General features: G+C 46.2%; 1 protein-coding gene across 1 annotated transcript in view; it reads right to left on the reverse strand.

Annotated features, from left to right (window-relative positions):
- Positions 1-22,990, reverse strand: part of ITGA11 (integrin subunit alpha 11) — a 110,003-nt gene that overhangs the window by 73,927 nt on the left and 13,086 nt on the right. The window contains exon 2 of the mRNA XM_079129577.1: positions 8,700-8,811. Coding sequence (XP_078985703.1) covers positions 8,700-8,811 — 112 coding nt within the window. The remainder of the gene's footprint in view (positions 1-8,699; positions 8,812-22,990) is intronic.

The raw sequence follows: 22,990 nt of genomic DNA on the forward strand, positions 1-22,990 counted from the left end.
CCCCTCTTCTATGAATCCCTCCCAGAGACTCCAGGCCAGAGATTTCTCTTGGCAAACTCTGGCTGAACTCTGCTGGGAGCAAGGAGCTGGGCCGGAGGCTCTCAGGCTGCAGGGAATGAAACTGGGGGCTAATAAGGGACATAGCTGTGAGCCTAAGTGACTCCAATACAACACTGTAAATGATACGTGCCATCGGAGAGAAGGCTAGGGAGGGAAAGGTCATTCTAGGCTAGAAGAAGGATCCAGAAGGCCTTCATGGAGAAAGTGAACTCACAGAGATGAATATAATTAATGCCAGTCATATTTCTGTCTCGTATCGTTTTTAAATTGCTCTAAGGATATTAGCATTGCCTCCTCAACTGGTCTGTGCGTTTCTTGAGAGTGAAACCAGCCGTGTCTTACTCATACCAATATTTTGCAGATTCTAGTAACATTTATTAGCCAGATGCTAATATTGATCAAAATGAATTCTATCTTTGAAAAGTTAGTTCAACTTACTGTTCAACCTTCAAACCAAGTAAAAATATGGATGGAATTTATATCTGGGTTAGTTGAGAGAGGATGAGTTCGTTAACTTAATCTTTTCAGGTGTGTTTTTGAGCATCTAGTAAATGCCAGGGGTTATGTCCCTGACTGCAGGAATAAAGTCAATGAAACACAATTATTAATTGTCCTGTTTGTTTGAAAAATGCTACGGAAAAGGGAAATATGCAGGGGGAGCAAATCTAGCAAGGAGAAGGGAGAGCCCATGAAGGTTTTTCAGAAGAGCGCTATCTAAATTTATAAAAGAACATGAAGGAGAGTTTTCAGCTCCAGTCATAAACAGCCATGAAAGCTGGACAAAATACATCCAGCAGGTATTTTCAGGCACTGAAATCAAAATAGAGCTCTATATTTGAGAGAAGGGAAGGACAGGGCCTGAGCCCACATTTGCTCCAGCTCTCTCTCCAAGGGCATATTCCTTGTTGAATTCCAGAGAAATAGAGTACAGACAGAGCAGCCATCTTGCTGGATGAAGGAAACCCACTGAAGTTGGGGCTGCAAAGGTGACTGGGATCTGGGGCGGGATGAGGACAGGTACCAGAAAAGAGAGCCATAGGAAAAGAGTCCCCCAAACGGTCAAATGTCTCCCTCAGATCCTTGGCTGGCTCCTCAGCTGGATCTGCAAGGTGAGAGAGTGGAAAACCAACTAGAAAGCAGCCAGGAGGAGGAGGGGTCTTAGAAATGGAGGAGAGATTTTAAGGTTGCCCCCTACCAGGTTTGTGCCTGTTAGGAGATGCTGGAGTTTGTGTCTGGCCAGAATGAAGAGATCTGGGTGAGCACCCTGGGCTTCCCTCTGAGACACCCGGAGAGCCATGACTTAAGAGTGAATGCCACATTCTAGGAGTAAGGGCAAAACTAGACTAGACCTGCCCTGAGTGAGGACCACATTGTGCCATGATAAGACTGAAATGATTTCACCAGTAATTTAACTGCCAATCAGAACAAAACACAGCATTCTTAAAGGAAGGTAACATAATCTCCAGCCTCTGTAATGTGTCAGCCACAATATTCAGCATTAGAGTAAGAATTACCAAATACGTGTAGAATCAGGAATAAGTGACTGATGGTCATGAGATAAAATAGCCACTAGAAGTAGACCAGAGATGATCCAGATATTAGAGCTAATCAACAAGAACTTCTAAATAATTATGGTTAATATGTTAAAACAAATAGAATAAAAGATGGATAAGTGGGATAAAGATAGACCACTTTAACAAAATAAGAATCTATTAAAAATAATCAAGTGGGTTGGGTGCAGGGTCATACACCCATAATCCCAGTGGCTCAGGAGGTTGAGGCAGGGGGATCACAAATTCAAAGCCAGACTCAGCAACTTAGGGAAACTCTGTCTTAAAATAAAAAATAAAAAAATGGCTAGGGAGGTGACTCAGTGGTTAAGCACCCCTGGGTTTAATCCCTGGTATAAATAAATAACTACATAAATAAATAAACAATAAATAAAAATGTAAGAACAAGTAGGTTGATAGGTTTAGGGGCACACAGGGTACAACAGGAAACAGAATTAGTGACTTTGAGGACAGATCAATAGATGCTATCTAAGTTGATGCACAATGAGAGAGAAATGGAATAAACTGGAAGGAAAGGCAGCCATGGTGGGAAGGCCTATTATAGAGCAATTGGACTCTATGAAGAAAAAAGAAGTCACACTTGAAATGAAGGTAGAAAATTTTCCAAATTTGATGAAATATATCAACTTCAGATTCAAGAAAACACTAAATAGAATAAATACAAAGAAAACTACACTTGGATATATCCTATCTCCACAGCTGACATTAAGACAAATAGAAAAGCAACCAAGGAAAATGACATATTCATTCAAAAGATGAATGATAAAAACGGAAGGTTGACATCTTGACAGAAATTATACAGTTGGAAGACAAGGAAATGACATTTTAAAATGTCAAAAGAAAATCTGCCAACCTAGAATTCTATACCTAGATAAGATACGCTTAAAATATTAAAGAGAAGCTGGGTATGGTGGTTCATCACGCCTGTAATCCCAGCAACTCCGGAGGCTGAGGCAGGACGAGGCAAGTTTGAGGACAACCTCAGAAGCATAGGGAGATTCTGTCTCTAAATAAAAACTTAAAAAGGGCTGGAGATGTAGTTCAGTGGTAGAGCACTTGCCTAGCTTGTAGGGGGCCCTGGGTTCAATCCCTAGTACTGCAGGACAGTTAAAGTGAGGTAAAGATGTTTTCAGGCAGACAGATAAAGGTAAGCATACAAAACCCCAGCTTCCAAAGTTGATAGAAGCATTTTCAGTAGACATGTACTACAGTAGGAAATACTAAATGGATTTTTTATTTTGTTAAATAAAATTATAACAAAAGGGGGACAGAAGCATATGAAAAAAATGAAGAGCACCAGAAAGCATAATTATGTGGGTAGAGTAGATGTGAACATTAGTGCATCTCTATCAGAAAGTGATAGAATAAGCAGACCAAAAAAAATCAGTAAGGATGCAGATGATTTGAATGATAACAATCTTATTGAGCTGGGCATGATGTTGCACATCTGTGATCCCAGTGACTGGGAGGCTGCAGGAGGATCACAAGTTCAAAGCCAGCCTTGGCATCTTAGGAAGGCCCTAAGTAACTCAGTGACGCCCTGTTTCTAAATAAAATACGAAAAGGGCTGGGGTTGTGGCTCAATGGTTAAGTGCCCTTACGTTCAATCTTCAGTACCAAAACAAAACAAAGTAAAACCAAAACACAACTATATTGACCTAAGTACATATGTAGATATGTATGTAAGAAACTATAGAATAGATGTCTTTTCAAGTGCACTGGGAATTTACTAACAAAGACCATTTTTCAGACATAAAACAAATATAAAAGGATTTAAAATATCTAGTGTCTCCTCTGACCACTTGAAATTAAATTAGGACTCTGAATATTTAGAAATTATATAACACATTTCTAAATAACTCATGGGTCAAAGAAAAAACCACAATGGAAATTAGAAATTATATTAAGCTGAATGATGATGGAAACATCAAGATTTATGAGTGCTACCAAGACAATGTTTAGGAGATTTATAGTCTTATATCCATGTGTTAGAATAAAAGTGTCGTAAAATCAACAAGTTAAATAAGAAGCAAGAAAAAAGTCAGATTAAAACAAACTTAAAAGTTAGAAAGAAATGATTTTAAAAAGAGTAGACAATAAAGATTCAAGTGAGACAATAAAGATTCAACAGAGAAAAATCAATAAAACGTAAATTGATCCTTAGAAAACATTAATAAAATTAATACACCTATAGCAAGACTGATCAAGAATGAGAGAGGCAACACGAATTACCAATAAGAATGAAAATGAAGATGTTGCTATAGATCTGACAGACATCTAAAGATACTAGAGGCTAAAGAATAACATTTTGACAAATAAATTTGAGTGGAATGGACAAATTACTTGAAACACTTGGATTGATGGAGCCACCATTTGACCCAGTTATCCCATTCCTCAGTATAAACCCAAAGGACTTAAAATCGGCATACTACAGGGACACAGCCACTGTAGTTTATAGCAATATTTATATCAATGTTTATAGAAGCTCAATCACAATAGCTAAGCTATGGAACCAACCTAGGTGCCCTTCAACAGATGAATGGATAAAGAAAATGTGGTATACATACACAATGGAATATTACTCAGCCATAAAGAAGAATGACTTCATGACACTTTCCAGTAAATGGATGGATCTGGAGACTATTATGCTACGTGAACTAAGCCAATCCCCCCCAAACCAAAGGTCAAATGTTCTCTCTGAGCATGCTAACACACAACGGGGGGTGGGAGGGGAAGTATAGAAATTCAGTAGATTAGATAAAAGGGAATAAAGGGAAGGAAGGGGGGATAGGAATAGGAAAGTGGAATGATTCTGACCTAAATTTCTATGTGCATATATAAATATGCACCGTGAATCTCCACATCATGTACAACCACAGGACTGGGATTCTAATTAGAATAAGATGTACTTTATGTTTGTATAAATATGTCAAAATATACTCGATTGTCCTGTGTAACTTAAAAAGAACAAGTAAAAAGTCACAAAAAATACAAGCTACGAAAATTAACATAAGATGGAATAGGAAATCCAGGTAATCCATTATCTTTAAGAAGTTGAATCTGTAATTAAGAATCTTCTCACAAAGAAAACTCCAGATGCTGAACTGGTGGATTTTTCCCAACCTTGAAAGAAGCAATAATACAAATCTTATGTTCTACCAGAGAATAGTGAAAGTGAGAACATTTTTCAACACATTTTGTGAAGTCTGAATAATTGCAATGCCAAAACATGACAAAGGCATTACAAGAAAGAAAATTTACAGGCCAATATACGTAATGAAACAAAATAGAAACAAATGTCTCATAGAAACAAATTCCTGAGAATACATAAAGGAGAATACCCGGTGAACAAGCAAAGTTTACTCCAGGATTGGAAGTTGATTTAACACCGAAAACAAAACAAAACACACACACATGCCCACATACACCCCCAAACCAAAAAATTCCCAACTTAACCAACCAAAGTGATGAACCATATTAACAGAATAAAGAAGAACCAGATAATATTAATTGTTGTAGAGAAAGCATCTGATATGGGTCAACGCTGTTCACAATTTTTGAAAATCCAACCTCAGAAAACCAGGAATAGAAGAAACCTTCTTCAATCTAAAAGTTCCTACAATAAATAAATGAATAATTTGCAGTTCACATTCCATCTAATTATGAATATTCAGTGTCACTACTTCTATTCAACCTTGCTCTGCAATTAGGCAGGAAGTAAATGTATGAAGAACAGAAAAGAAAAAAATGAAACCATAATTATTTCATGTGATACAATTGTAGCCATAGAGAATCCAAAAGCATCCACAAGCAAGCTAACAGAAATAATAAATTACTTGGTAAAGTTGTGAGCTAAAATGTCTTTATATAGAAATGGGTTGTATTTTTATGTACTAGCAAATAAGAATGTTTTGTTATTAATAGCATACAATATGAATATGTAGGAGTTAATGTAGCAAAAGATATCAAGACTTTCACACTGAAAATTTCAAAGCATTATTGAGGAAAATTTCTAAAAAATGAATACATGAAGGGATATGTTTGTGGATCAGAAGATTCAGTACTGTGAAGATTTCATTTATCTGTAAATTCACTGTAACTCTAATAAAAATCTTAGCAAGTTATACTGGGGAAAATTGACATGCTGATTCTAAAATTTATACTGGAGTATAAAGGACTTGACATAGCTCAAACAATCTTGACAATGAAAAACAAGTATAGAGAACTCATAATACCTAACTTTGAGATTTATTTTAAAGTGACGGTAACTAAGGCATCTTTTTATTTGTGCAAGTTTAGATAAATAGACAAATAGAATGGAGGAGAATAAAAAATAGACCCACATATACATAGTCACCCCATTTTAAACAGACACGAACGACACTAGAATTCAGTGGAAAATGATGTTTTAACAAATGGTGGCAGATCTGTTGGACAGCAATATGGGGAAAGCAAAAACATTTGACCTTCATCTCACACCTTACACAAAAATTCATTTGAGATAAATCATTGACCTAAATGTGAAAACAAAAGCATCAAACTTCTGGAAGAAAACAGAGTAGTATATTTTTATGATTTTTTAAATGGGACCTACAAAAAACACTAAGCATAAAAAGATTGATAGATTTAACTTTAGTAAAGTTAAGAACTTCTACTCAGCTGAAGATACCATTAAGAGAATAAAAAAACAAGCTACGTAGTGGAAAGAGATATTTTCAATGCTTCTCTCTGACAAAGGATTTGTATAGAGAGTATATAAAGTTTTATAAATCAATAAGAAAAAGATACAGAACACAACTTTAGAAAATGGGCAAAATACCTAATCTGACACTTCGCAAAAGACAATATCAAAATGGCCAATAGATTTATAAGAAGTTGTTCAACAACATCAATAAAGAAATGCAAACAAAATCCTCATGAGATACCATTTCTCACCACTGACATAACTAACGTAAAGATGACTGACAATACCCTGTGTTAGTGGGGCTCTAGAACAAGTAGAATTCTTATTTTCCCAGAGAGAGTTTAAATTGGCAAGCCACTTTGGAAATAAAAGTGCCTGGCATATCCCCCTAAAGTTAATCCTATATCTCCTCTTTATCTAAGCAAATCTTCTCCTGAGTATATATCCAATTAAAAAACAAGGACACAGGTCCATCAACAAGAAGGCTATAGCAACTCCATGAGAAATAACCCCAAATGGAAATAATCCAACTACCCATCAGTAGCAGAGTTAATAAATAAATTATGGACAGCAACAATGGAATACATAATAATGAAGAAGTGTGAAGTGTAATGCACTCAGCAATATGTCAAACCTCATATATACAAACATATTTATGGTATGATATCATCTACATGAAGTTCAAGACAGCCAAACAAATCTATGGTGATAGGAGTCAGAATAGTGGTTACCCAGAGGGACACTGCCCAGGGCCCGGGTGCACGAAGGAGCCTTTGGGGTGCAGGGAAGGTTCTATATCTTGTTTTGGGAGCTGATTACTTGGGAACTTTACATATGTCTACTTTATTGTACAGAAGTTACACCTCAATAGAAAACAATAAGTAAGATGCCTCTTTGCAAAAAAAAAAAAAAAAAAAAAAGAAGAATATGAGAGAGTTATCCAGGTTGGGATGGGATGGTGGGGTGAGGACAACAGGGCAGGCAGGAGAGGGTGTCATAGGAGGAGGAAGAGCATACTCAAGGAAGTTCTGGAACTGGAAAACCTGAAGGTGCAATTTGGCTAGAGAGCTGAGCATAAGGAAAGGTGGGGTGGGGGTGGGGGTGGAAGGGGCAGAGTCGATGAGGGCAGGCAGGGGCAGACTGGGAAGAGGGTGGCCTGCAGCATTTTATCATGAATGTTTGTGTGGTCCTGTGACCTTGAAAGATCTTTGCTGTGGTTTGGATGTGGTTCACCCCACAAAGGTTTGCATGCTAGAAGCTTGGTGAAACTTCCAAGGAAGGGAGCTTAGTGGGGGGTAATTAGGTCACGGGGTGGGGGTGGGGCATCGCCCTTGGAAGGGATTAATGCTGGTTTTGCAGAGTGAGTTGGTTCTGGAAAGAGTGAGTTTTCAATATAAGAGTGAGCCTGGCCCCCTAGTCTCTCTCCGGCTCCCTGTCACGCTGTGTGAGCCCTTCTGCAACGCTCCCACCACTGGGATGCCATCGGCCAGGAGGCCCTCACCAGAGACCAAACCAATGGGACCACCTGATCTTGGACTCAGCTTCCAAAACCACAGGTTCCATAAGCCTCTTTTCTTTACAAGGTACCCAACCTCAGGTATTTTGGTATTGTAAAAGAAAATGGACTAATATAGGCTTCAAGATGGGTCACACCAAGGCCTGGCCCTTTCATCCCAGGAAGGAAGGGAAGCCTTGCCTTTTGTCAACTATGGCTCAAGCAGAGAGGAGAAGGGCAATTAACAGTGAAAAGTGATTTGTGGTCATGGTAGTACAACTTGGTAAATTTAGTAAAAAAAATCATTGACTTGTAGACTCGAAATGAGTGAATTATATGGTAAAATATGCTGCAACAAAGTTATTTAAAAATTTGGAAGTGGATTCGTCCTCCCCCTGACTCCCCTGACCCGAGTTGTCCTGGAGTCTGTCTGGCCCTGCCATCGCTTGGTCCACTGTTACTCTTTGTCCCACATCGCCTTGCTTGGGTTGTGAACACACACGGAGCTCCTCAGAGACCCCCAACAGCTCTCCAAGGAGACAGGAGCAGAGGTGCGGCCACCATTGATGAGCCCGAGTCCCTGAGGTGGGATGTGAGGGGGTTAACTCTTGGTCCCCAGGTGCCTGCTACCTTTTGTCACGTGACCCAGAAAGTGAGGAGCTATTTCACAGACAAAGAAGATCGAAGAACTGAGAAACTGAATGCTCCAGGTGTCACGGGCAGGGGCGGAACCCACCACCTCTGACCTGGCGGGACAAGGAGTCAAGTCACTGACTCCAGAGACTAGGGTGTGAGGGCCAGGCTGAGCAGACGCTGCGTCTGGAGTGGGCTGCAGGGGGCTGGGCATGAAACAGCACAGGGCTGGGCGCCGTCAGCAGCTCTCACTCACCACTTCTTGCCACTGATGTCATGCTGCTGCACTGTGTAGCCAAAGAAAGCAGTCCTGGAGCCCGCGATGACCCGGGGCTTCCTGGTGTCCATGTTGAAGGTGTCCGTGAACCCTGCATGGGAGAAGGGAGAGGAGAACAGGGGAATCAGGCAGGTGAACAACAGCCCCGGGGGTGTTTCAAGATTCACTGGTGAGACATCTATTTCACATGGTCTTGGCCATGAAGTGGGCTCCCTGTCTTTGAGGAGCCCTTGTATGAGGTAGTGACAAAGTTCCTGCAGGGAGAGCCCCCAGTCTGCAGGAGAGGCCCAGCACCTGCTCTGAGGAGCCTGTATACTGATAGACGAGGCGTAAATTCTACTCCTAGGGGGACAAAGACTGAATGGAAGACCAAGTTTCTCTCTCAGAGAATTTCTGGTCTGATGGGGACACAGACAGCTCCCTTCCTTCCTCCAAATTTGCTTCTTTCCCTTCCTCTTCTCTTTTCCCTCCTCTCTCTTTCTCTTCCCTCTCCTCCTTTCTTTCATGTCTGCCTGCTACAGAGTCAGGGGACTGATTTTCCACCGCCTGCTCAAGCCTGGGTCCAGTGCTGCTGACTGACCACTTCCTTCTGAATCAATGTGCAAGGCTCTGTCTGGCTTTAGCAGGGCCACCACCTGGCTGTGGCGGCGGAGGCAAAGTGGACAGAAAGTCCCATAATCCTTTTGCCTTGACCTCAAGAGTCTTCCCTAATTGGTTAAGTCAATGGTCAATTAATTGAATCTGTCTTGGGGGAGACTGTGTGGAGCTGGGTGCTTTGCCTCTTTGGTCAAATCACAAGAAATAACAACTCCCCTGTGTGCGACTCTGCTGTGGTTTGGATGTCATTTGTCTGCACCAAAACTCATGTTGAAAACTGAATCTCAGTGTAATGGCGTTGAGAGGTGGAGGGACCTTTAGGAGACTGTTAGGTTGTGGGGCCCTGCCTACAGAACTGATTAATGCCTTTATTGGTCACAAGACCAAGTTGGGTCTCACAGGACTGGATTACCTGTCTTGAGAGCAAGTCTTCCTAAAGCAAGTTTACCCTGATGTTTTGCCTCTTCAGCGTGTGCTCACCCACCTGTCTAGCAAAGCTTCCACCATGTGTTGCCCCATGTGTTTGTTACCATCCACCTCAAGGCCCTCAGCAGAAGCCAAGCTGATGCTGGCACCAAGCTCTTGGGCCTCTAGAACTGTGAGCTAAATGAAACTCTTTTCTTTATAAGTCATCTAGTCTCAGGTATTTTGTTACTGAAACAGAAAGCCAACTAAGATGGAATTTTGGTTTTCTGGGTGTCCTCCCGTCTACCATCATTTACCCTCATAGGACCTTGGGAGAATGAGCCAGGCAGAAGCACTTGGCATAGCACCAGAGAGGCTAAGAGGTTTGTCCAGGGGCACAGTGGGTCAGGGGACACATTAGACCTAGGACCTCAGATGCCTGCTCTGCAACACCATTCTCCCCTAGGCATTTTCAAGACCTGCTGGCCTAAAGCTCACCGAGGCACCACCTCTGTCTGGCCATCAGCACTGACAGGACCACCAACCTGGGGACTCATGGGACTTAAGGGCTGGGAACTTGCCACTAGTCAAAACTTTCAGATTAGCAAAATGAACCCGCAGAATAAAACTTTGATCATTTCCACTCCTCTCACATGTAGTACACTCTGTACATTTCAAAGAACACTCACATGTGTCACCATTCATCTCCCGGTGGGGCGGGCAGCACAGGGAAAATCCAGGGTGAGGGAGGTTAACTGACCTGCCCTAGATCCCACAGCCTGCCAGGTGGGGACTCTGAAGCTGAGGCTCGTCCCTGCTGAGCACCTCCTGCATACTTCCCTGGGCACTGGCCCCCTGGACTGTGTGCCTGAGGGTCACGCCATGGGACGCCCACTTGAACAGGGTCTACTCTGCTGAAACAAGTGGTGTCTTCAACTCCTCCTTTCATTGCCCAGCAAGCTGATAGAGTCACCCAAAGTTCTATCACCGGAGCCAAAGAATTAAAGTCCCCCAGAGGGAAAATGGGAAGACCTTAGTGTAGGGATGTCAGATATGTTCTATCTCTTTTACCCAGGCCAATTATTTGAACTGTTGGAAGCACAGAGTTAAAAAAGATTCTGAAAAACCCACACATCTACGGTTGTCTGATCCTTGATAAAGGTGCCCCAAATATACATTGACAAAAAGACAGACTTAAACAAACGGTGCTGGGAAAACTGGTTATCCACACGAGGAAGAATGAGACTAGACCCCTATCTGTCACCCTGCACAAAATCAACTCATAATGGAGCAAGACCTAGGAGTTAGACCAGAGACTATGCAACTGCTGAAGACAACAGAGGGCTGACACACCAGCATATAGGCGCGGGTGATTTCCTCATTAGGACTCCTAACGCTCGGGAAATAATATCAAAATTAACAAATGCATCAAATTGCAAAGCTTCTGCACAGCAAAGGAAACAATTAAGAACGTGAAGAGAGGACCTACAGAATGGGAGAAAATCTTTGCTAGCTATTCTCTGATGGAGGATTAATATCCATAATATATATACAGCATTCAAAAAGCTTAACACCAAAAACTAAATAACCCAATTAATAAATGGGCAAATGAACTAAACAGACACTTTCCAGAAGAAATACAGATGGCCAACAAATATATGAAAACATGTCCAATATATTTAGCAATTAGAAAAATGCAAATCAAAACTACACAGAGATTTCATCTCCAATTAGAATGACAGCCATCAAGAGTACAAATAATAATAAATGTTGGAGAGTAGGATGTGGAAAAGAGAAACACTTTATATTGTTGGTGGGATTGTCAATTAGTACAATCAATATGGATGTTCCTCAAAAGATGAGGCATGGGGGCTGGTGGGTGGCTCAGTGGTAGAGAGCTTGCCTAGCAAGTGTGAGGCACTGGATTCCATCCTCAGCACCACATAACAGATAAAATAAAGGCATTCTGTCCATCTGTAGCTTCAAACAAACAAACAAACAAAAAAAAAAAAAAAACTAGGCATGGAACCACCTTATGACCCAGCTATTCTACCCTTTGGAATCCATTCTAAGGAATTAAAGTCAGCATACTATAGCAATATATGCATACCCATGTTTATAGCAGCACAAGTCACAATAGCCAAACTATGGAATCAGCCCAGGTTTCTATCAGTGGATGAGTGAATAAAGAAAATGTGGTATACATACACAATGGAGTTTTATTCAGACATAAAGAAGAAAGAAATTACGTTGTTAGGAGGAAAATGGATGGAACTTGAGAATGCTAGGTTAAACAAAAGAAGCCAAACTCAGAAAGTCCAGGATCATATGTTTTTCTCTGATATGTGCTAGTTAGAGAAAAAAAGGAAAAAAAAATGTTAGGTGGGGATCTCATGAATATTGAAGGGAGATCAGTAGAGTAGAAGTCAGAGACTGGGGGAGGGAGCAGGAGAGGGTAAGGGGAAATACTAGGGAATGAGGTTAACCAAATTATACTGTTATATCACGGTCATGAACAAATGTATGACAATGAATCCCACCATTATGCATAATTGTAATGCACCAATACAAACATAAAAAAGGAAAGATTCTGAGGTTAGGTCTGGGTGAGTAGTACCTGCTGTGGGTACAGGAGATGACAGTGGCATCATCGGACTATGCAGCTGTCAACCTTGACTTCATGATTCCCAACCTGACATGACACATGAATTTAGTGTTAGGGTCCTTGAGTGGTGGAGGGAGCCACTTCAAAGTGGGACGGAAGAAGTGTGTTGGTCCATCAGTGCCTTCTTCACAAAGCCTGCGCCGTGCATGGGCTTCTCAGTTGGCCAGCAGCAGGCAGCCTTGGGAAGGGGACTCTGGGCAGGGGAGCATGGAGGAGAGTGAGGGGGGCAGTGGTGAAGGAGTGCAGGTCTCTAACCTGTGAGAGCATGGCACAGAGGAGAGAGAGACACCAGGTTCACCCAGGCAGATCCAGGAGACTGGTGGGCACATGGGGGTCAAAGAAATTGATTTGAGGTTCTAGAGAGAAACTCACCCTCTCTCAAATTTTGTTCCAGGGATGAAAACACACACACACACACACACACACACACACACACACACACACACACACCACACACACACATCACATACGCGCATGTACACAGGCCTGGCTGTGGGGCCACACTTTATCTGGCTCTCTGGAGCCCCATGGAGATGAGGTGTTCCCCTTCCTGCATCTGAGCCCAGCAGGCGGAGATGGGGCAGAAAAAGCAGGAGGCAGATGTGGCCATCGGGAAATCCAGACCACCCATCTCTTTAGACCGCAGAGGGGGAGGGCCAGTGAAGATGAAGTCATACATTGCATCTTTGGGGTCTTCTCCATCCTGAGTCTTCTATTAGTACTTCTTGTGCAACCAAGGCCAGAGGGACCCTTGCAAGACCTGTCAGAATCTGTCACTCCTCACTCCACCCTCTTCGTCAATCCATTGCCCACCCCACTCACAGCAAAGCCAAACTTCTTTCTGCAAGGCCCTCCTTGCCACCAACCCCGCCTCCACTCTTTTCCTACCCTGTCCCCTCTGCCCCTCAGCTCTAGCCACATGGCCACTCTTACTGTCCCTTGATTGTGTCAGACCCGCTCTCTGCCCAGCCTCTCTGTCCTGGCTGTGCCTGCTGTCTGCGTTACCCTCCTCCCATGAGCCACGTGGCCCTGCCCCTGGTTATTAGAGGCTCTGTTTCCACGCCGGCCTATCCATCCCAGGCCACCCCACCCTCTCTCCCCTAAGTCGACTTCACTTGTCCTCAGAGCACTTTTTACAAACATGTTGCATATTTATTGGTAACATATACAACCAACAAATCATTTATTTGTTTATGGTCACATGGCTGCCATTTTATAACGTCTTCGGTCCTCTAAGGGCCAGGAGACCACTACATTCTCACTGAGGGGTCTCAGTACTAGTTCAGACACATTGGTTGACTGAATAATTAGAGACCAGGCCTCTTCATTTGCTGGAACACTGTCTCCCATCGTCAAGGAAAAGGGAACAGAGAAGAATGTTTCCTGAGCACCCACGTCACCTCTTCTAGGCTTCTAAACACTAATTTTACACCAATCAATTAAATCTCGTGTCAATCACTCAGCAGGGAACAGGTTAGCTGGGAACAGGACTAAACAGTGTGGGGTGTTAGGGTGCTGGGCCGCTTTCTCTGGGAGCTCAGCCTTTCACAGGAAAGACCCTCTGGGGAGAAGAAAAGATTCTTTTCAGAGATGAGGCCGCCCCTCCCTGCCTCAGGGGCCGGCAGGGCTGCTTGTGCTCCATCCTGTGGTGGGAGCTGGGTGTCTTCACTTGGGCTCTCTCTAGGACTGGTCCTGCCCCCCTACTTTCCTGGGGATAGGATTAGTGAAATCTGGCCATGGGGAAGAAGCATCAGGTTACAAAGTGCTGGTTTCCTCCCAGGGTCCAGCGGGCATGTGCTTCTCACCAAACCAAACCAACCGGAGAATGGATTTCCTAAAAATTACGTCAAGTCCATCCGTCTCTGACCTCGGCTCCCGACAAGATCTCTGGCCGTCTCTGATGGCGATGGTTTTCATACTTAGGGAATGAACTCTTCTCAGAGATTTATGGCCCCCAAATACCAACAAAACAAAACAACTTTGCTTTTGATGGGAATCAACAGGCCAATTGCAGAGACGTTAGGGGCCTGGCCGGGCCGCTTGCCACTTTTCTGCCCTGGAGATTGATGACAGAGGGGGAGAAACCACAATTCCTGGGCTGCTCTTCTGTGGATGGTGGCCAAAGTTACATCAGCTGCTGCTCCCTTTCTCAGAATCTTATCTGGCTTTAAAAAAAGCATCGGTTCATCCCAAGAGGGGCCCAGAGCCATAGCCTTGGGCTTGAACATCACTGGGGGCTCAGAATTCTCAAACTCACTGGCCACAGGCGAAGGGGGGCCACCACCTCTCAGCATGTGGGGCAGTCATGGGCCCAAGAGCTGGGGAAGTGCCAGCAGGGGAGCACAGCTCTTGTCAACCTGTTGCTCCAGGCTAGCCAAGTGCCCACCCTGTGACAGTCCATCCTCGCCTCCCTCCTCCTCCCCAGTAACTTCCTAAGGATCTTGGGAGACCCTCAGCCTCCCTGACCTCATCTGATGTGCGTTTCCTTCTGGCTCCTGTGGGCCTGTCACCAGATCACAATTCTAAACCCCTGATACACCTGGCCTCCTCTGCCTTGGGGCCTTTGCACATGCCCTTCCCTTGTGAGCCTCTGATGAACTTCCGTCAGCAAACCTCAGCACAAATGTTGCATCCTCCCACCTGCTCCAGGAGGCCTTCCTGACACCTTGGTTGCCTGGGATCTTGTGTTATGATCTCGTCACTAGCAGGTAACTGGCAACCTCTCTCTATCACAGCTGGTAACTCTCCGCAGCCTGTGTGCTCCTGTGATCACACCTGTCTCCCCATCAGGACTCACTGGAGGCAGCTCCAAGCTCCTGCCCTCAGCCCCCTCAGTGTCTTTACCCAGGTCTTTCTTCCCTCCTCACACTTCTGCCACAGTGTGACCCACTCCCAGGGCTACAATGGCCTCCTGTGAGCTCCTCAGAGCCTACCTCCCTCCTCTTATTGGGCTTATTCAGGGTACATCCTTGAGTGGCTTTTTATCTTTACCTTGTGTCCAGAAGATGCAGATAGACTTGTTTGCACCTTCTGAGAACCTGTTCTCAGAAGCAGTACCTGGTGGCTTCTTCCTGCCTTGGTGGCCCCCTGCCTTAGGTGCTAACCATCCCCTACCACCTTGATAACAATCATACAAGTAACACATGTACAGAGCAAATATCGTGTACCAGACTCTATTCTAATTTATCTACTCCTTACAACAACTTTTAGAAGTAGAATGTTATTATTCTTACTTTAAGGTGAGGAAATGGAGGTGCAAAAGTAGGCACGTGGCCAAGGTCACTAGGAAGTGACAGTGTGCATCCCAGGTCCTCATGGGTCCTGAGCGCAGCCGCCCCTGTGGAGCCTTCCTTTCCTCAGGAGCCATCCACTGTCTCAGTTCCTGAATGTTCACCTCAGTGACCTCACCCAGAACAGTCCTCCAATCTGCCCCTTGTTCAAAACCCACCCACCCTAGGTCTCTGGTACTATCGCCCTCTTGCCAGTTTTACCCGGGTCCCTTGGTTCCTTCTTGCTAGACTCAGGTGACTCCCTGATTATAAGAGATAGCACAGGGAGACTAAGTAAAGCAGGAAGGAGCCAGAGTCCCCTGGGCCCTGGTTGTCAGGATGAGCCTGGGTTTGAGTTGATAGCAAGAGGAAGCTTCTGGGTGAAACTAGCTGTGGGCATCTCAGCCCCCGGTCCACAATCTGGACCTCACCTGGATCTCCGGGCCTCCTCTATGCTGGCTGGGTCAGCCTGAGCTTCCATTTTCCTGGTGTGGTGGGAGCAGAGGTGGGTGAAGGAGGCTAGAAATTTCACCAAACATCCCTTTTGCTATCTCCCTCTTCCCAATTTTACTTGGGTCCTAAGAATCTTCACATCTGAACATGAATCCTAGACAGAAGAGCGGGAGGGAGAGAGGACTCTGACACATCCTAAGCAAAAAGGTGGGCAAAGCGGACTTCCTGCTGCTATGGAAACACACAGCACGTTCCAAAGCAAGAAAGAGCGGAGGTCTAGATGCCTGGCTGATCTGCACCATTTGCGTGGCTGCCCTTTTGCCCAAGCAAATAACAAGAACTGATGGTTCTTGCCCTGTTGCCAGCCAGGCTTCTCTTTACCCAGGAGGCACTGTTGCAAAGATAGGCACCTGGAAAAGCAAGGCCAAGTTTGGGGGCATGGCTGGAGTCTCCAGGCCCTCTTCTGGGCTCCTCTAAGCACTTGTGAGATATCAAAGTTGGGATGGGGCGGCCTGGTCCTCTAAGCAGGGAAGCTTCTAGCTAGTTGAGGGAAGAGCACTCCCCCAGAGAGGAGGTACTACAGCTCAGGGAGCCCTCCGACCCTGGGGAGAAGCAGGGGATCCACCTTCTCCAAGGAGACCCTGGGGTCACCACTGGCTCTGGGAGGCCTGAGGCAGGTGGGCGTCTGGGCCCTGACCTGGGAAGTTCCAGGTGGGCTAGAAGCGTGCGGTTCCTTCCCACAGATAGCTACCTGGCTGATGGGGACATGGCCCTGGACTGTGAGCCTCTCGGGGGCAGCAGCTCTGCCTGAGCCCCGCCCAAGTGCGTTTCGTGTATCTTTGCTAACCGACCGCATTAACACATCCATTCATCCCAGGACTCTGGGCAGAGTGAGCACAGGGACTGGGTTTTATTCAGCTCCTTATTCCTACCCCAGGACTCTGGGCATAGAAGGTGCTCAGTAACATGTGCTGAATTAGAGTAGAAAATTCAGCTCTGCTCAACCACCCCCACCCACAGACCCTCTGAACACCACTGCAAGGTAGTCAGAAGTAGCAGTGCGTGTATCTTTACAACAGTCCAACTGGCAGATGTTTCATGATCCCTGTTTTCAAAGTGAGGAAACGGAGGCACAGAGATTCCACCACCTGCCTGGATGGACAGAGACACAGGGACATGGGAAGCTGGGGATCTGGGGACTCAAGACTTCTGGGATAGTAGCCTAGTCGTTCCCTCCTCAGGATCTCCCGGGGGAACCTCGACATTAGGCCTGACTGCACCTAGCCTGTCAGGGAGCAGTGTGGCCCCGCGCAAGCCACAGCCCCTCTCTACTCAGCTACGCGCCAGGCCTGATAGCTGGGCTGCCTGCCCCACTCAGGGAGTGGCAGATGCAGACGCAGACCCACACAGCCAGCCCTAACCAGCCCGGGACCCTGGGCTCTGGAGCAGCCCTGCGCTGCAGGACAGCCCCCATGGCACGAGGCCTCCTCTACCTCATTTTCTTTCTTTCTAGTCACCATGCAACAGGAGCTCCCTACCAGACAAGTTACCACTGGGCGGAAGGCAGCGTGCAGCAGGTATCATCAGGGAACTTACTAGGATTATACTTTTATGAGTAAGCAGGGATCTTAGAGATCAAATCATCTGTCGGTCCCTAAACCTTGTTTTTCTCAGTGAATCCAAGTAGACACAAAAGGTTGATGCTGAGGGTGGATGCAGGAACAAGTCATAGTTTTCCACCCTCAGGAGCAAATTTACAGCATTTTCCTTGGCACTTTAGGGTTCCCTGGAATACAGTTTGAGAACCACTCTATTGAGTTTAAGACCTTGGTGCTGTAGGTGAGAAAAGTAAGGTCCAGAGAAAGGCGGGAGTTGTCCAAGGTCACCAGTGGTTCTTCTAACCCTCTCTACTCCCCATCAGTCCCCATCAGACCTCACTTCCGTCATCGTCTGTTTGGGTCTAGGGTTCTCCAGGTGGCATGCAGAACATGGGGTCGCCAGTGGGGTAAGACATGATTTGTGGTCTTCAGAGTCCACAGCCATGCTGGGGGCCTATGGACAGGTTTTTAAGTCAATATTATCTGAAGCAAAGCCAAGAGGAGTTTGGGCAGGGGCAGGGCGATCTCAGTTCTAACATCGCCTTGTCATTAACTTGTCTGTGTCATGGGGAGTCACCATGCCTCTCTGGGGCCCCATTTACCATCTGTAAAAGGAGAGCTTCAGCCTCTGACAACTAAGGTGCAGCCCTGGCACACATCAGTAGGTTCTTTTGGACAAACACACAGCTGACTTCCAGTTGTCAGCACAAAAGCATCTGTCTCGAGTCTCTGCAAACAATTTAGGATTGGAGCCCAGGCTGCGGGAAGAACGCAAACTCATCTCAATGCGGGCCAGAGCCAAGTGCATTTGGGAAGGGAAATCTCCAGGCAAAAATGATAATATTTTGCATTCCTAAGCCAAAGGAAAGTATTAGAGAAAATCATCATCAAATGCTCTGCACTCTCCAGACCAGCTCCCCGCCCCTCACTTGCACCATGGGGACTTGGCGGTGGGGCCTTCTCTGGCTGGGGCTTCTGGACACATTAGATGTCAGAAAGACAGAGACCTTGGTGAGGGTCCAGGAGTGTGATCACCTTTTCCCAGGAAGCCCTGCCCAGCCCTGGGGCTGGACTGTGCCCTGAAAATCTCAATGAGATTTAGGGCGAGTAGGTAGAAGGTCATCATGGTTCACATTAGACCCTCTTAGTTAAGAAATTGTGGACCCCAGGCCGTATACTCTGACTCCTTGATAATAGAACTATGTGGCACTGGAATATCAAGGAGCCTCTCTCCTTAGGGTCTTCTAGGTAGGGGAGAAGCTAGGGAAGGTGGGGAGATATGGTTGTCAAAGGCCAAAGGGTAGAATTCTGACTTTAAGACAGCTGGTTCTAGGACTCAGAAATGGAGACGTGGATATCTGGCACCCAGCTCGTAGGTACTAAGACCGCTGTGGTAAGAACTAGGCTGGGCATCAGGAAACTTGGTTTTTCTCCTGGGTTCTGCCACTTATTGGCTGAGTGACCTTGAACAAGATACTTCCCCTCTCTGGGCATCAGTCTCCCTGGTGGCCTAAAAATGTTTACAGTTCTGATGTCCTAAGTCTGTATTCTTTTTTTTCCTTTGGATCTATTTCCAAATTCATCTCCCCCTGAGGGGAGGGTCTTGCAGACCATGGGTGAGCAGGGGGTGTTTCTCCTGCGAGACTCTATCAGACTGCCTCCAGGACCAGTAACATTTCCTACCTCCCCTCCAGCAGTGTCCTCAGCTTGAAGCCACTCCTGGAGGTAAGCTGCTCCCCCAGCCCCCACAGGGGTTAGTTAGCACCTGCCTGCCCTGCCCTGCTGTTCGAGTCAGAGGTTGCCTTTACTGAAGCTGCTCTGGTGACACCAGCCGGTTCCTAGCACCAGGCCCAGATGCCCTCTTCTGCTTTAGAGCAAATTCTCCCACTCTTGGGTCTTCCAAGGAAAGGGATGAGCCCCCTTCAGTCTTGAAAAAGCCCACCTGTGTTCTCACTTCTGTAATCAACACAAGCGCCTGACTTCTCCACCCAGTGCCTGCCCTCCTGGGACCTCCTGCAGCCTTCTCTGAACGGACCACCACAGAGCCCATCCACTTCATATTCCTCCAACCACTGAGCTCACCAGCCAACCACTGTCCTTCCTCCTCTTTCCCGCTGGTGAAGAAGCAGGGGAGAGCCTTGTCTCTGGCCAGGCCTCATTCCCTTGGCCTCCAGGCCTTCATAAAGGCTGTGACTCTGCCCTGGGAGAAGCCGGGCCAAGTGCACTCCTAGGCGCAGAGTCCAGGAATCACGCAGTGTGGACAAGACCGGCAGGGAGAAGAGTGGCAGGGACAATTTCTCCTGACAGTCCAGATTAAGGGACAGAGGCCCGCCTGCATGGAAGACTGGCTAGGCCTGGCCAGAGAAGGACGGGAGAAGGGGGATGGCAGTGAGGATGCCCCATGGAAAGGCGTCACCTCGCACACCCTCGATTCTTACAGGAGTCTCTCAGGGAAATTAGCTCATTTGGGAAACAGCAGGTCCCCAGTCCACACCCATGGCTCTTCTGGCAGCCAGTGGCCCTGAGTGCGCCAGCGGTTAGAAGCAGCGCCTGTTTCAGGGGAGGCTGTGGTCACAGCCCAAGAGGAAGGGCCCTGGATCTAGAGGGATTAGCACGGCCTCTTGAATGTTAAATGTGTGAAAAAAGAACACGGGGGAATGGGGAAGCTCTCTCCTGGGTGGGACAAGGAGGCTGGGTGTCCTCACGGGACGGCTTCTAGGTCCACCTTAGCCCAGAGTTCTGAGGACTCCACCGGCCTTATTGGTAAAGATGTGCTGCCTGGCACCAGCTCGCCAAGTTCACATCACCTCCAGCCTGGAAGGAGCCGAGTGGAGAGGCACAGGGCAGCCTGCCCTTCACCTGCGGCCCACTGTCAGTGCAGCCTCCCTTCCCTCCAGCCAGGCCCTGGCGCGACCTCGGAGGACCCTGCCTCACCCTGCCTCCTGCCTACCTCTCTCCCATACTGCAGTCATCTGGACAGAAAACGACTATCCCTGTGCATTCCCTCCGTGTCGTACGCGGTGCTAAAGGAACTAATGGTTGCTAATATTATCACGATGACCTCCCCTCAAGTCTCCAAGGCACTTGCAGCACTAGATAAGGAAGAATTCTCTAAGTCAGAAGCCAGCAAGCAGGAACTGGCAGCCTGCGTGGTGGTGGGGACACCTTCCCTGGGCTGTGGAGGAGACCCAACGCTTTTGAAGGCAGGTGGCACGCAGGTTGAAATGGCACTCATAGAAGCATCCTGAGAGAAATAGCAAGTGCTGGTGAGAGCCACGGAGCCCCTTTTCATTGCTTTGAGAAATCGGGAGTTTGCCAAGGTGCTGGTTAAGCAGATGTCAAGATCATGGAAAACAGGCCTGAAAATTGAAAACAGCAAACTGAAATTGGCCCTAATTAACATAGTTTTTCCTTCCAGTTCTGGAGAATCATCTTATGCCTTCAGAGGACACATGGATCACCCCCTGTAAGACTAAAGTCACAGTTTTATGAAAGCTAGTGAACTTTTCTGTCTTATATCATTTATCCTTTTCTCTAAGTAGGGAAATTGATCAAGATGGAGCTCTTCCCTTAAGCTTTCAAGAACTGCTATGAAGGACATAAAAGTAGCAATAGCAATATTATGAATCTCTGCATTTAAAGTACAATCGAGTCTTAATCAACTAAAACACACACACACAACACACACACACACACACACACACACACACACACACACCCCAGGTTGGGTGGAAAACTGAAGTCTCAAGAGTTGTGACCACAGACCTGTCCTTGCAGATTCTCGCCAACGGTGTGAACCTTGGGCTGTGCCTCACTCCCCACCCCCGCCACCCTCGAAGTGGCCCAGGCTCTCGAGAACCCCCTTCCGCCCCAGGTTAACTCAGGTTGCTCTGGGAGCCCCACTACCAATGTCCAGCTGCCTGCAGGGCATTTTCTCTTGTCCAAGAAGGAACCCTTGGTTTTCTTTTCCAAACTCGTTTCTCTCCCAGCCTCCCCATGCTAGGGAATGGCATGCCCACCTCCCCGACCTGCAAGTCAGAGGCTCAGAAGTCGTTTCCCGTGACTTACTTCCCATCAGCAAATCCTGCAGGTTCTACCCTTCAGGTCCTCTCCAGTGTGGCCACTCTCCTCTGTCTCCTTTGTTGTCCCTTAGACCAGGCCATTCTTGTCATTTGTCATTTTGGCAAATCTAACTGGGTGCTCCATTCTATTTTTGCTCTGCACTTTGCAGCAGCCAGAGTGATTTTTTAAAAATGGTGGCATTTTCTTGCTTAACACCTCTGGAGTCCTCAGAGCATTTAGAATAGATCCCAGACCTTCCCCAGGCTTTCCCAGTGCTGCGGGGCCTGCCTTCGACACCACGAGTGTCGCCATTACTATCTTCCTCTCCACTGCTCAAACACACCAAGCCCTTTTACTACCTCGGCATCTTTGCCCTAGATGTTCCTTTGCCTGGGACAGGCTTCCTGAGATCTTTGCTCAGCTGGTTTCTCCTCATCCTCCAGTTTTAATGTCCGAGCCTCTGAAACATCTCTGAACAGGCTATGGAGAATCCATTATTCTTCCTCACCACATCTTTTTTCCTTTTACAAATAAAAATAATCACAGGTGCTTGTAAGACCTGTTTGCTTCCTTGAACTCTGTCTCATCTCTCACTGGAGTTTAAGTCAAACAAAGGGAAGGACCAGCATGTGCTGGAGCCTGCTTACAAGAGCTGATGGGGTGCCATCTTCCAATTCCATGATGTCACCTGGGTAGCTTGAAATTGATCATGATGAGAGGATTTACACCAGGGAAATGGGCAAATGCTACAAATAAGAACTCTTCCACTTTATCCCAAGAGCCAGAATTCATTGTTCAACATTCACCAGCACTCCAGTGGAAGGGACCATTTCTGTGTCCCCACTTCATCCTCAGCATGTGGAACAATGCTTAGTGCACGATAAGTGATCAATATACATTTGCAAAAGAGGCAATAAAAAATGAATGTGAGTGTTCAGGCCTCTAAGACTCTAACCTGCCAACTAAGGGCTGAAGGGGAGTGTGATACTGAGAGCCTCAGAGAGGGACTGCATTTGGCTTCAGAAACCCTAGTTCTAATTCCAGCATGGCTTCTACCTTACTTGCAACTTTGAACCAGTTTCTTCCTCTCCTTGGCCCTCAGTTTCCTTTTCTGAAAAGGCACACACTGAACTAGTTGTCCTATCCCTAAGTCCCTTTGTAGGTTTCCAAGAAGTCCATCTATGTCTGCTTTTATCATCCTCTGTACTCCCTCACTCCTAG

This window comes from Sciurus vulgaris (assembly GCF_902686455.1).
Source record: "Sciurus vulgaris genome assembly, chromosome: 2".
NCBI lineage: Eukaryota > Metazoa > Chordata > Mammalia > Rodentia > Sciuridae > Sciurus > Sciurus vulgaris.